We start from the raw sequence: 13,037 nt of genomic DNA on the forward strand, positions 1-13,037 counted from the left end.
ACAGTGACTGCTAAGTTTCACTCAGAGGAAACATTGTGGGTGGGAGAGGGGAAAAAGATAGTTTATCACCCCCTTCCTGTCTCCCAGAATATATGTAGGTTATACCTGAGGGAGAGAGTTGGTGCATTCTAGAAGATAAATAGACTCCGTTCCCTTCCCAGGTAATAACTGCAATTTTGCTCCTCCGAAGAAGTTTACATTCAAGCTCGTGCAAAAACAAAACTATTAGGCTTGTCATTGGCTTGCTAACAGATCATGTCTCCCCTCTTCCTCTTTTTTTTCCCCCCACTTCCAGAGCTGAAGTTGTGATAAATGGCTCCTCATCGCCAGCTGTTGTTGACAGAAGTAATGAAAGCATTAAGCACAACATCCAGCCAGCCTCGGCCAAATGGAGACACAACCAGACGCTCTCTCTGAGGATCAGGTAGTGGTAATTACCTCTAGGACAAGAGACAGACTTGGCCTTCTTCGGCACAAGCCGGCAAATTGCCGCTCTCCATCACCTAAGGAAGTCAGGATAGAAATAAAATGTTTACCTCTCACAGAGGCAGGTTTCATCTCTAAGCGATCAATTGGAAATAAAAACCCCAGACAAGCCCAGCAGCCCAACATGTGTGTGTGGCGACTCGAGTGGGGAGGTGGCAGGAGCAACCAGCTGAGGTCCTGGGTTTGGAAGGAGCGAGGCTCTCGGTCAGCAGTAGAGAGAGCCTGGCGGGGGTGAGGGGGCGGGCATAGAGACCACAGATGGCTTCTTTCCAGAGGAACCTGAAGCAGCAGTCCTTTCTGCTTCCATCCATCCCCCGCTTTCAGCAGCAAGGGTCCTCCCGTTTGCCTTTGGAGAGTTGGCCCCTCCTGTGGTCACTGAGTCAGCAAGCCCCTTCCTGATGACATGAAAGTGAAAAGTCACATCCCGGCAGCCGGTGACCCGGGAGCTGACGGGACACCTAAGCACAAAGGGAGGGTCTGTTTAACCAAAGAGCAGCTCTTGTCCTGATCTTTAAAAAAAAAAAATTGATTCATTAATTTATTTTTGGCTGTGCTGGGTCTTCGTCGCTGAGTGGACTTTACTCCAGTTGCGGTGCTTGGGCTTCTCATTGCGGTGGATTCTCTTGTTGCGAAGCACAGGCTCTAGGGCACGTGGGCTTCCGTAGCTGCCGTGTGTGGGCTCAGGAGTCGACGTTCCCAGGCTCAGGAGTCGCCCTGTGTGGGCTCAGGAGTCGTGGTGCACAGGCTCAGCTGCTGCTTGGCAAGGGGAATCGTCCCGGATCTGGGATCAAACCTGTGTCTCCTATGGCTTCTTTACCACTGGGCCCTCAGGGAAGCTCCTCTTGTCCTGATCTTTGTGGAGAGATGTTTCCAGAGCAGTGTGGTCATTGTTGGGTGGTGGGAATGGGGAGCTGTGGGGGAGGGATTCCAAGGTCAGCACGGTGGCCACTTGGCTTTGATAGAGCCGCGATAGACCCGGCACGGATTGGTCAGTGTAGCCCAACCATTCCCTTGCAGACGTTGTGCTGGGAGCTGACGTGAATCAGACATGCTCGCAGGAGACACAAGTGTCACAGGGCTAGAGCAAGGCGGTGAGACACTGACAATGGGCAGTGTTACCACACAGACATAGGTGGGGAAAGCGCAGACTGGACTGAGCGCTTCATTATGTAAGGGGACTAAAAGGGCCGGCCAGGAGAGGACTTGCCAGGAGCAGTGGGTTTTGAGGGATACTTAGGAGTTTGCCATGCTTGCCACGCTGCTGCCTGAAGTCTGCTGTCTGTGCTCAGCGTTGCTGGAGCACCCCTCAGGAGGAGGGGAGGAGGAGATGATGGTATGGTAGCCAGGACCAGGCAGGAAAGCTCTGACATCACAGGGAGAAGGCTGAGAACGGGGGGGCGGGGGCCCGGTAGTGAGCCTTGACCTTAACCGCCGGAAGGGCCACCACGCGGAGTGGGGAGCTGCCCCCTTCAGCTGGGCGCACTGTCAAAATGCCCCCACCCACTGGTTCTTGAAGCTTGGCTTTGGGACCTGAGGAGGTGTGTGGAGTAGGGAGGATGAGCTGGGAGGGCTGGCAGCTGAGAAAGTGCCTGAAGGAGTGGACCCCTGTCACCTCCCTTCTGCCGCCCTTATTCAGGGTCTCTTCTGAGGTTCCTGTGGTGGGGGGCCCGGCGTTCATCTTACACCCCAACAGCTGCCAGCCTGCCCTTACTGACCCCTGGTCAGCGGCCCTGGGGAGCACTAGGCCTGAGGCTGCTGTAACAAATATCCACCAACTTGGTGGCTTCAAACAAAAGAAAATGCATTCTCTTACTGTTCTGGGGGCCAGAATTCATGTCATGTCTGAAAGCTCCAGGGGAGACTCTGTCTTCACCCCTTCCAGCTTCTGCTGACTCCGGGGGCTCCCTGTCGTGCGGCCGAGCCACTCCAGTGTCTGCCCTATCTCCACAGAGCCTTTCCTGCTCTGTGTGTCCCCTCTCCTGTCTCTGATAAGGACACTTGTCATTGGATTTAGGCCCAGCTGAGTAATCAAGATGACCTCAAGATCCTTAATTTAATTACATTTGCAAAGATGCTGTTTCCAAATATAGCACCTCCCAGTTCCCAAGGGTTAGGAAAGTGAAAGTGAAAGTGAAGTGAAAGTCGCTCAGTTATGTCCAACTCTTTGCAACCCCATGGACTATACAATCCACAGAATTCTCCAGGCCAGAATACTGGAGTGGGTAGCCTTTCCCTTCTCCAGGGGATCGTCTCAACCCAGGGATCAAACCCAGGTCGCCTGCATTGCAGGTGGATTCTTTACCAGCTGAACTACCAGGGAAGCCCCATGTATTTGGGGGAGCTTCTATTCACCCCAGGCTTCCCTGGTGGCTCAGATGATAAAGAATCTGCCTGCAATTGAGGAGACCCAGATTCAATCCCTGGGTGGGGAAGATCCCCCGGAGAAGAGAATGGCAATCCACTCCAGTATCCTTGCCTGGAAAATCTCATGGACAGGAGCCTGGTGAGCTACAGTCCGTGAGGTCGCTGAGTCAGACATGACTGAGCAACTAACACTTTCACTTTCACTCACCCTAGTGTGGCTCAGCGGTAAAGAAACTGCCTGCCAATGCAGGAGATGCAGGTTTGATCTCTGAGTTGAGAAGATGCCCTGGAGAAGGAAATGGCAACCCACTCTAGTATTCTTGCCTGGCAAATCCCATGGAGAGGAGCCTGGCAGGCTATAGGGTCTCAAGAGTCGGGCACGACAAAGTGACTGAGCACCCATGTGCACCACCTGTGCGTGAAAGCTTTCTGCCAGAACAAGCCCACCTGTGATTTCCACTTGCCTTTTCTCCCACCACGGGGTAGAGACAAGGATATCCCCACCCCTTTGGAGAAGAACAGACTGTGGCCTTCATGGGGAGCCTGCAAACACACAGCCACCTCGGCAGGAACAACGTGCCTTCACCCAGCAGGGAAAAAGGATTTACTTCATCTTCCTTCAATTAGTCACCAACATTATTCATAATAAAGATTCTGTGAGTGATTTGGAATGCTGTTTAATAATTGGTAGTAATTTCTCATAATTAGTTAGAAATTAATTCAGGCACAGAGAAGTTTCTCTATGGGCTTTCTGGGGGCTCCTTGCTTTTAAATAACTCTGGGGTACGCAATTGCAAAGGTTTCAGCAATTTCCAAGCCATATTAGTTTGTCAATTGCGTCATCTTTGGTAAAGGTTCAGTAAATAAAAACAACGCCTCTGTTTTCCATCAGGAGATAGAAATTATTCATCAAGGGTGGTTTCCCATGCATGAAGACATGAGATTCAGGTCATTAATAAGGCAAGACCAGTGGAAGAAGAGTGTCATGCCCTGTCAAGCATTCTAGCCACCCCTGGACAATGCCAAAGGCTCCCAAACCTGGACCCACCTAAGAGTCCCCTGTGGAGCCTTTCAAAGCATTCTGAGACCTGGACCATGCTGAGAATCAGGATTTCTCAGGCATCAACCTGAATTCTTTATGGTTCCTCAAGTGATTGAATGTGCACCCCACCGGGATACATCACAGGTTGTGACCATCTCAGAGCGCACAGACTCTCGGGGATCAGTGTTACCATCTGTTCAGTGGGGCAGCCACCTTGCAGATCCTTACATTTGCAAGGTATGTGGTGGACCTGTCCCTCTGGAGCTTGGGAAAAGAAGAACAGTCTCCTCCTATCTGTTCTAGATGGGGGCTCACTTGCTAGAGGAAGTGAAGTTAATCCCAGCTGATCTGGGTACCAGATTTCCTTCTCCTGATGACTTGAATCATTTCTAAAAATCTTTGGGGCAGTGTGTGTGTGTGTGTGTGTGTGTGTGTGTGTTAGTCACTTAGTCATGTCCGACTCTTTGCAAACCCATGGACTGTATAGCCTGCCAGGCTCCTCTGTCCATGGGATTCTCCAGGCAAGAATACTGGAGTGGGGAAGCCATTTCCTTCTCCAGGGGATCTTCCTGACCCAGGGATTGAACCCGGGTCTCCTGTACTGCAGGTGGACTCTTTACCATCTGAACCTCCAGGGAAGCCCTTAGGACAGTATACAGTTTTTATAATAAAACCTCCAGTTAGGATCCCCAGCTTCTTGGGATAAAATTCTCCGGGGGAATCAGAGGATTCCGGTCCCTTTTCTGACCACATCCCATCCCATTTATGTGCTTTGCTAGATGATTCTGGAACTTTCCCCCTAGAACTCACCCTGAAGCCGAGAGAGCTGCCCTCTTGTTTTGTCCCCAACACAAAGCAATGCTGCTCTATGGGACCAGACCTCTCTGGGCTTTGTAAATCACAATCGACAAACTCCAAGCTCGGTAGCAGTGAGGAGGGCCACAAAGCACACAGCACAGAAAGCACCAGCGCACAGACTTCGGGCCATGTTCTTGGGCCCATGGAGGGGGAGGGGTTGACACACCCCACTGCCGTCTGGGAGGCCCCTGTGCCCAGAGAAGGCTGCCAGGGAGGAAAACAGGCTCTGAGGAAGAAGGGACAGGTGGCATCTTGGTTTCTAGTTCCTAATTCAGGACTGCTTGTCAGATGGTGACCCTGAATCCCACTCAGAGAAGGGGGTCTGACATAGGATGACTACTGTCTGGGTTTGCCCAAGATTCAGAGACACAGTTTACCCCTGCGGCACAGAGCTTTCAACCTAAGGCTGTGCTTTCCTAAGCAAACCAGCTCGATGGGTCACCCTTCCTTCCAGGTCCCTCTGTGATGAACTCGCATTGAGTCCTAATGATGTCATTTCCCAGGGCGGGTATCTTTGTCTCTTAGAAACGGGGTGTGAGCACAGCAACCAGATTGGCCTCTGGGCCATTTTGCCAGTCTCTGCCTGGAACCCGTTCTCAGAGGACATCTGACCTCTCACTTCACCTGGGTGCGGGTCTGCAGCAGCTCTGCAGGGTGACCGAGGAGAGGAAAAGCCAGGCGGGCAAAAGGCAGCTGGCAACAGCAGACTTTTTCCTCATGTGTGTTTGGTTTTTGCAGGAAGCAAATCTTAAAGTTCTTGGATGCTGAAAAGGACATTTCTGTCCTCAAGGGGACCCTGAAACCCGGAGACATTATTCATTACATCTTCGACCGAGACAGCACAATGAACGTATCCCAGAACCTCTACGAGCTTCTCCCCAGAACATCTCCACTGAAAAATAAGCACTTCGGGACTTGTGCCATCGTGGGCAACTCCGGAGTCTTGCTGAACAGCGGCTGCGGGCAGGAGATTGACACCCACAGCTTTGTTATCAGGTATCCGCAATAGGTACTCTGGACCCAGGGTGGCAGACATTGTCAGTTATCCCAAGATACTGAAAAAAGGCAGGTTGGCTTAGATCCCTGTGCATTAGGATTGCTCGGGTAGCCTTGAAAAGTCCCCAAGTTCAGGCTGTGCCCCAGACCATTTAAATCCATCTGAGGGGTCAGAGCCCAGGGAGCCTGAGGGCTTCTGATATTCAACCAAGACTGAATATCACTGAGCTAGAACAGAAGCAGGCAGACTCTGTCCCACAGCCTGTTTTTATCAATAAAGTTTTATTGAAACAACAGCCAAGCTCATTCATTCTCATATCCTCAATGGCTGCTTTCTCACGGCAATGAATTAGTTGGGCAGAGTTGAAGAATCAAAACAGAGCATACAGCCTGCAAACCTAAAATAATATCTGGCCTCTTACAGAAAACTTTGCTGACCCCTGGATAGAGCCCAGTACAAAATGTCAGTAAAAAAAAATAAATAGTCTCTTGGCCCGTTTTTGGTCCAAGTTTATAAAATACTTTTAAGGTGTATTCTACTAGTATCTTTATTACCCTGTAGACAAAACCTGGGAACTGAGGGGGCAACAGAGAAACTTGGATTTGTACATGACCGTTATTCTCTCCAAAGTATCAGCTCTCATTTTCCAGTCACCTGGGGACACATTTGGACCCAGTTACCACAGCCCTGACATCTGACCCCCAACGCAGACAGACTCAGAAACAAGGCCTTACTGTCCCCTGATCAAAAGTAGGGCACACAGCCTCGAATTTCATCCCAAACACACCCTGGCCCTGGTGGAACCGCGTCTCACGTTTCTATTGGGACTGTATTGATGCAAAGAGAGCCTTGTCCCCAGCTTTGGGAAATAGCCTTATCAAAGAGCTCCCTGGACCTCAGGACGTGGGACTAGAAGGTGTACTGACTCCTGTGTCCGCTGTGATGGACGAGCCACCACAGCCCAGCAGCCACCCTTGTTTTAATTTGTCGTCCTTTGCCTGGTTCTGTCTGTGCCTGGCATCCCCAGTGGCTCCGTCCCTTTTTTCAAAGCCTTCCAGTCTAAAGATTGGAGACGGCGGGGAGAAGGGGAGGGAAGCGGCAGGTTTGTCTGATTAGAAACCAGAGAAGAGGTGAGGGTAGGTGAAATTGTTAGTTGCTCAGTTGTGTCCGACTCTTTTTGACCCTACATGGACTGTAGCCCACCAGGCTCCTCTGACCATGGGATTCTCTAGGCAAGAATACTGGAGCGGGTTGCTATGCCCTCTTGCAGGGGATCTTCCTGACCCAGGGATCGAACCTGAGTCTTCTGTATTGCAGGAAGATTGTTTACCGCCCGAGCCACCAGGGAAGGCCTAGGTAGGGAGAATATTAAAGATGCAGAGGGTCCAATCACCTCCTGGGGACCAGGGCAGAGGTGACCTGATTTCCGTGGTGATCTTTCTTTGCTCCACCCAGCCTGGCCTCAAGATTTCCAGAGGCTACGGCAGGTTCTAGCCAACATTTTGTTTGTTTTTGATACATGCCCAGAAAGACGAGCAGCGTAGTGTCCGGAGCCTGGTCCTGGCTCTGCTACCCTTTTGTCACATGACTCAGAGAGTGTCACTACCCTTTCTGGGCATCGGTTTCATCATCTGTAAAACGGATGGTTGGGCTGGTGTTCTCTGAAGTCCTTCTGCTAGGCTCTAGCCCGGCACCTCTGAACGTCAACGAGCATATGAACCACATGAGCTTATCAAGAGGCAAGGTCATCAGGGCTGGGAAGCTAATGCGTGGGCCACACTTGGAGAGGCTCGACCACAGCCTGCTTTGCCTGTTCCGGGACCCACGTCCACAGCAGTCCACACATACTTAGAAAAGAGGGGCCCAAAACACCACGGAGAGAGCCACTTGGAGTAATGTGTGGTTGTCCTTCGACCTTGACTCCGTGGCTCTTGCAGACCTGCGTGTCTGTGGGGCAGACTTGTGTGGTCTTTAGGGACAAAACTCAGATGGCCCGCTGTGTACCCATTTGATGCCAGATGGCAGCACCCCTGACACACAGGCCCTTTGCCATCTCACCCTGCTTGCCTCTCCAGCCTCATCCCCACTGCACAATATGCCCCTCTGAGACCAGATCACCAGCCTTCCCCTACATACCAGCATGGGTCCACACCTCTATGCCCTGGTGATATATTCACTGGGGCTAAAATGCCACAGTGTGATGTTTCCTAAGCTGCCTGGTTATAAGACTCAGCTGAAGAGCTTGTAAAAATAAATATCAATTCCTCAACGTGCCTGCTGAATCCAGATCTCCAGGTGAGGGACCTGGGGAGTCTGTGTTTTTAACCAGTGCCTGAGGTGATTCTTCAGCTCTTGCAAGCTGGAGAAACACTCTCCTGAGGAGCCTCATCCACAAACGGGCTTCTGCTCTTCCATCCTCCCAGACTTCCTGCCGTGGTCACCACCTCTGGAAGACCACCTGAAGCGCCTCCTCCCTGGGAGGATGCTGGTAACTGAACATGTACTGAGCTCTCCCTGTGGTCAAGCCGCTTTCTAAGTACCGTGGGTGTCTAGGGACTGCTTTCATCCCTGGGAGGGGGTCCTGCTGTGATCTCCATCCCAGAAGCTGTTGTGGCTGTTCCTTAGCCAGCGGGGAAGCTCTCAGAAAGCACAGAGAGGTTGAGCGGGTTACCTGGAGTCACACAGGCAGAACGTACTAAGTCGCTTCAGTCGTATCTGACTCTGGGCAACTCTATGGACCAGAGCCCACCAGGCCCCTCCGTCCATGAGATTCTCCAGGCAAGAATACTGGAGTGGGTTGCCATGCCCTCCTCCAGAGGATCTTCCCAACCCAGGGACTGAACCCCGCATCTCTTATGGCTCCTGCATTGGCAGGCAGGTTCTTTACCACTAGTGCCACCTGGGGAGCCCAGGTAGAAAGTATCAGAGCCTAATTCTGAATCCAGGAGTGTGTCTTTGGAGCCCACGCTCTGTTACCTGATGTGACCAGGTCACACTTGCCTATAGCATGGTCATCATGTGGGCTGAGGGCTCTTCTACGAGATCCTGAGCACCAGAAGGCAGGCACTGTACCACTCCTGGGCCCAGCAAATTTCTATGAATGTGCTAGAGAGAGAGAGGGTGCTCAGTCGTGTCTGACTCTTTGCAACCCCATGGGCTATAGCCCATCAGGCCCCTCTGTCTGTGGGATTCTCCAGGCAAGAATACTGGAGTGGGTTGCCATTTCCTCCTCCAGGGGATCTTCCCAAACCAGGGATCAAACTCGCGTCTCCTGAGTCTCCTGCATTGGCAGGAGGACTCTTTACTGCTGAGCCACCTGGGAAGCCCATGAATATGCTAAGGACCCGGTAAATATACATAGCAGGAGAAGAGGAACAGGGATGCCAGAAGGGACCAGAAAGTGCGGGAAGATGCCCTGGGTCTTTGTTTGGGGATGAGGAGGAAGCAAAGAGAGTAAAGGATGGATAAAGTTAAGGATGCGCAGTGGTGCCTCAGCTTTCCCCGAAGGTTCATTCATTGCTGCCTTTTTGTCCGGCAGGTGCAACTTGGCCCCCGTGCAGGAGTATGCCCGGGATGTGGGGCTCAAGACTGACCTGGTGACCATGAACCCCTCCGTCGTCCAGCGGGCCTTCGAGGACTTGGTCAATGCCACGTGGCGGGAGAAGCTGCTGCAGCGGCTACACAGCCTCAATGGCAGCATCCTGTGGATTCCCGCCTTCATGGCCAGGGGTGGCAAGCAGCGGGTCGAGTGGGTCAACGAGCTCATCTTGAAGCACCACGTCAACGTGCGTACTGCATACCCCTCTCTGCGCCTGCTGCACGCCGTTCGCGGGTGAGCGGCCCCCGGGACACGGGAGGGGTGGGGGGGCTGTATTCCTTTCCCAGCTGCGTTTGCAGCCCCCACTCACGAGTTGTCTAATTTCTGCAAGTCGCCTGGCGTTTCTGAGTCTCGTGTCCTGGAGAAGTGGGTCGGCAGATGGGCAGCATGTGGCATGCCGGTGTTGTCCGAGGGGTATTGCTTGCCCAGAGAGCCGCATGGAGAATGATCCTCCGACAGCTGTTGAGTGGAGAAGGAACCATAGCGGGCAGGAACAGAAGCAGGAATATTTGTTGGGCAGCTCTTGCAGGAGTCCAGGCTGGGACCTATGGTGGCTTAGACTGGGATGGTAGGCATGAACGTGCCACATGGTGGCCAGATTTGCTAGAACATTTGGAGTAGTGTCTAAGTGTTAGTCGCTCAGTCATGTCCAACTCTTTTGCGAAAGCCACAGACAGTAGCCCACCAGGCTCCTCTGTCCGTGGGATTTCCCAGGCAAGAATACTGGAGTGGGTTGCCATGCCCTTCTCCAGGTGATCTTCCCGACCCAGGGATAGAACCTGGGTCTCCTGCATTGCAGGCAGATTCTTTGCTTCCTGAGCCACTGGGGAAGCCATTTGGAGTAGAGGCAGCAGGACATGCCAGTGGAGTCTATTTAAGGACCTCAAGGGGTGAGAGAAAGAGAAAAATCCAAGGTGACTGTCAAGATTAGAGGTAGAGCACATGCTTGGTCGGATGGGAGAATTGGGGGGAAGTTTGTGTGTGTTTGGGCATGTTGAGAAACAGAGCTCTTGGACATGTTAAGTATGAGATGTCTGTTGCAAATATACCCACTACCCTCCTGGCCCCCAGCTTGGTCCTGCATCTAATGATTCATCTAGTCACCTGGCAGTTCACAGTCTTGCTCTGGTGTTGTAAGACAGTTTCTGAGGGATATTGGAATGATCTTCACTGGGGCCTTAGCCTAACTCAGTATGACCTGGGAAGCCCTCTGAGCCACCCAGAAAGGACTCGTGCTATTCTCATAAAGGTGACCCCTCAAGGTACCCAAGCCCGTGACCCACACTGGTCTCATTAGAGTAGGTATCAGTACAGAAACTCGCTGCCCCTAAGACAGACCCAGAGAAACATGCAGTGAGAGACATTCGTGGCTAAAGGAACAGAGCGATGCTTGCATGGACTAGGGCTCACTGGGCCACAGCCCTCATCCTGGAGGCTGACCTGTCAAGCCTCCCTTTAAAGCCCACTTCACCCCCTCACAGGGAGCCTCCCTGATGGCTCAGACAGTAAAGAATCATCCTGCAATGCAGAAGGCCCAGGTTCAATCTCTGGGTCGGGAAGATCCCCTGGAGAAGGGAATGGCCACCCACTCCAGGATTCTTCCCTGGAGAATCCCAGGGACAGAGGAGCCTGGTGGGCTACAGTCCATGAAGTCACAAAGCGTCAGACACGACAGAGCAACTTTCAGCTCAGCTCGTCCACTCCCAGAGCGGGGCTGTCGCAGCAACCCCAACTCATCGGTTCAGTCTCCATGCCTTTAATGTCATTTCTTCCTGGAAGGAGGTCTTTATGTGACCTGGAGATCAGAGGATATAAGGGAAGGAGATGAACTGCCTTTTGGTAAAGAGAGACAAAGTCCCTTGGCTGGGGAATGGGCAACCACCTGGAAGAAACGATGTAGCCAGAGCTATTTCCAGCTATAATTGACTCACTTTCACCTGTCAAAATAGCATTAAGAGCCAGTAATAAACCCTTTAAACAAACAGGCTGTTAATCCTGAGATTGTCATGTCTTCCTCTGCAGGAACTCCCAGGAGGAAATACTGCAGGAGAGACAAATGGGGAGGGCTTCTCTTTTTAGCAGGCGGAGAAGGTTGGGGATGTGGGCTTCAGGGGCTTGGGACTGATTTCTGCCAAGGGCCCCCTCCCTCTGTGGGGACACTGGGCCTTGTAGGGTTTGTGTCCAGTAGGGATCATTGAGAAGATGAACAGTGTCTGTATTGAGAAGAAGGGCTTGCCTCTGTCTTGATGGGAGCTTATTTGGTGTTTATTGCAAGAAGAATGGGCTGATAAGGGGTACAGGACAAAGGCACCTGAGAAAAGACCAAGGGGTCATAGAGGAGAAGGCTGAGGAGGAAGCTGGCTAAGAGGCAATCTGGCCTAGCCTCAAAAACATGGGTTTGGGAGGTAGGGACACCTGGGTTCACATCCCAGCTCTGTTACTCCCTTAGTTGTGTGATGAGCTTGACTAGGTGGCTTGTCTCACAAGCCCTGCTTTCTCTACATACCCACTGGGGAGCAGTACCTCTGACAGAAGGTACTGTCATTGGTACTAGACAGTGTGTCCTGTGCCAACACAGGAGAGACAGGCAGTCAGTCAGTCATGGCTACTGCGATCATGGCGGCTGCCACCAACCGCCAGCTGAGGGATTAGACTTTTCTGTAGGCTCCAGAGGTAGAATTGGGATCAGAGGGTGAAACCACAGAAAGGAAAGTACATTTAGGCCTCATTTAATAAAGGTTTCTAAAGAACAATGGACCAAGTCAAATTCACCTGTCGGGAGCTCTTCACCTCAGAGTTCCAAGATGGGCTGTAGTTTGCAGAATAATCTCATTTCCTTATTAAAAATCTTTCCTTATTAAAAATTTATGAGGTTTTTAATCCAGTCTCACCCCTGTTTATGAGGTGGGACCAGATAAACACTTTTTATTGTGGTAAAATATACACCACATAAAATTAACCATTTTAACCATTTTTATCTGTACAGTTTAATAATGTCCAGCATAGTCACATTGTTGTGAAACAGATCTCCAGAACTTTTTAATCTTTCAAATCCAAAATTCTGTGCGCATTAAACACAATTCCCCTTTTCCTCATATATCCAAGCTCTGGTAACCACCATTCTACTGCAGTGTCTATAAATTTGGCTACTTTAGATACCTCATATGTGTTAGTTGCTCAGTTGTGTCTGACTCTTTGTGACCCCATGAACTGTAGCCCACCCGGCTCCTCTATCCATGGAATACTCCAGGCAAGAATACTGGAGTGGGTAGCCACTTCCTTCTCCAGGGGATCTTCCAGACCCAGGGATCAAACCTGGGTCTCCTCATTGCAGGCAGATTCTTTACCGTCTGAGCCACAAGGGGAGCCCATTAGTTCCCCTAAAAGATACTTCATGTAAGTAAAGTAATACAGTATCTTCTTCTTTGTGACTGGCTTGTTTTGCTTCATGTGATGTCCTCAAGGCTCATCCGAGTCATAGCGTGTGTCAGAATTTCCTCAGTTTTGAGGCTGAATAGCATTCTGCTGTACATAGATGTCATGTTTTGTTTGTCCATTCATCCGTCAATGGACATTTAGGTTGTTTACCTCTTGACTCTTGTGAACAGTGTTGCTGTGAAGATGGGTGTGCAAATATCTCTTTGAGAACCTACTTTCTGTTCTTTTGGATATACACTCAGAAATGGAATTCT

General features: G+C 51.2%; 1 protein-coding gene across 2 annotated transcripts in view; it reads left to right on the plus strand.

Annotated features, from left to right (window-relative positions):
- The window catches only part of ST8SIA2 (ST8 alpha-N-acetyl-neuraminide alpha-2,8-sialyltransferase 2), a 72,317-nt gene that overhangs the window by 42,879 nt on the left and 16,401 nt on the right, over nt 1-13,037 (plus strand). For both annotated transcript variants that reach the window (XM_081551683.1, XM_081551684.1), the window contains 3 exons: nt 296-424; nt 5,489-5,746; nt 9,286-9,579. In XM_081551683.1, coding sequence (XP_081407809.1) covers nt 296-424; nt 5,489-5,746; nt 9,286-9,579 — 681 coding nt within the window. The remainder of the gene's footprint in view (nt 1-295; nt 425-5,488; nt 5,747-9,285; nt 9,580-13,037) is intronic.

Source organism: Giraffa tippelskirchi, chromosome 12 (assembly GCF_054371585.1).
Source record: "Giraffa tippelskirchi isolate mGirTip1 chromosome 12, T2T-mGirTip1v1.2.pri, whole genome shotgun sequence".
NCBI lineage: Eukaryota > Metazoa > Chordata > Mammalia > Artiodactyla > Giraffidae > Giraffa > Giraffa tippelskirchi.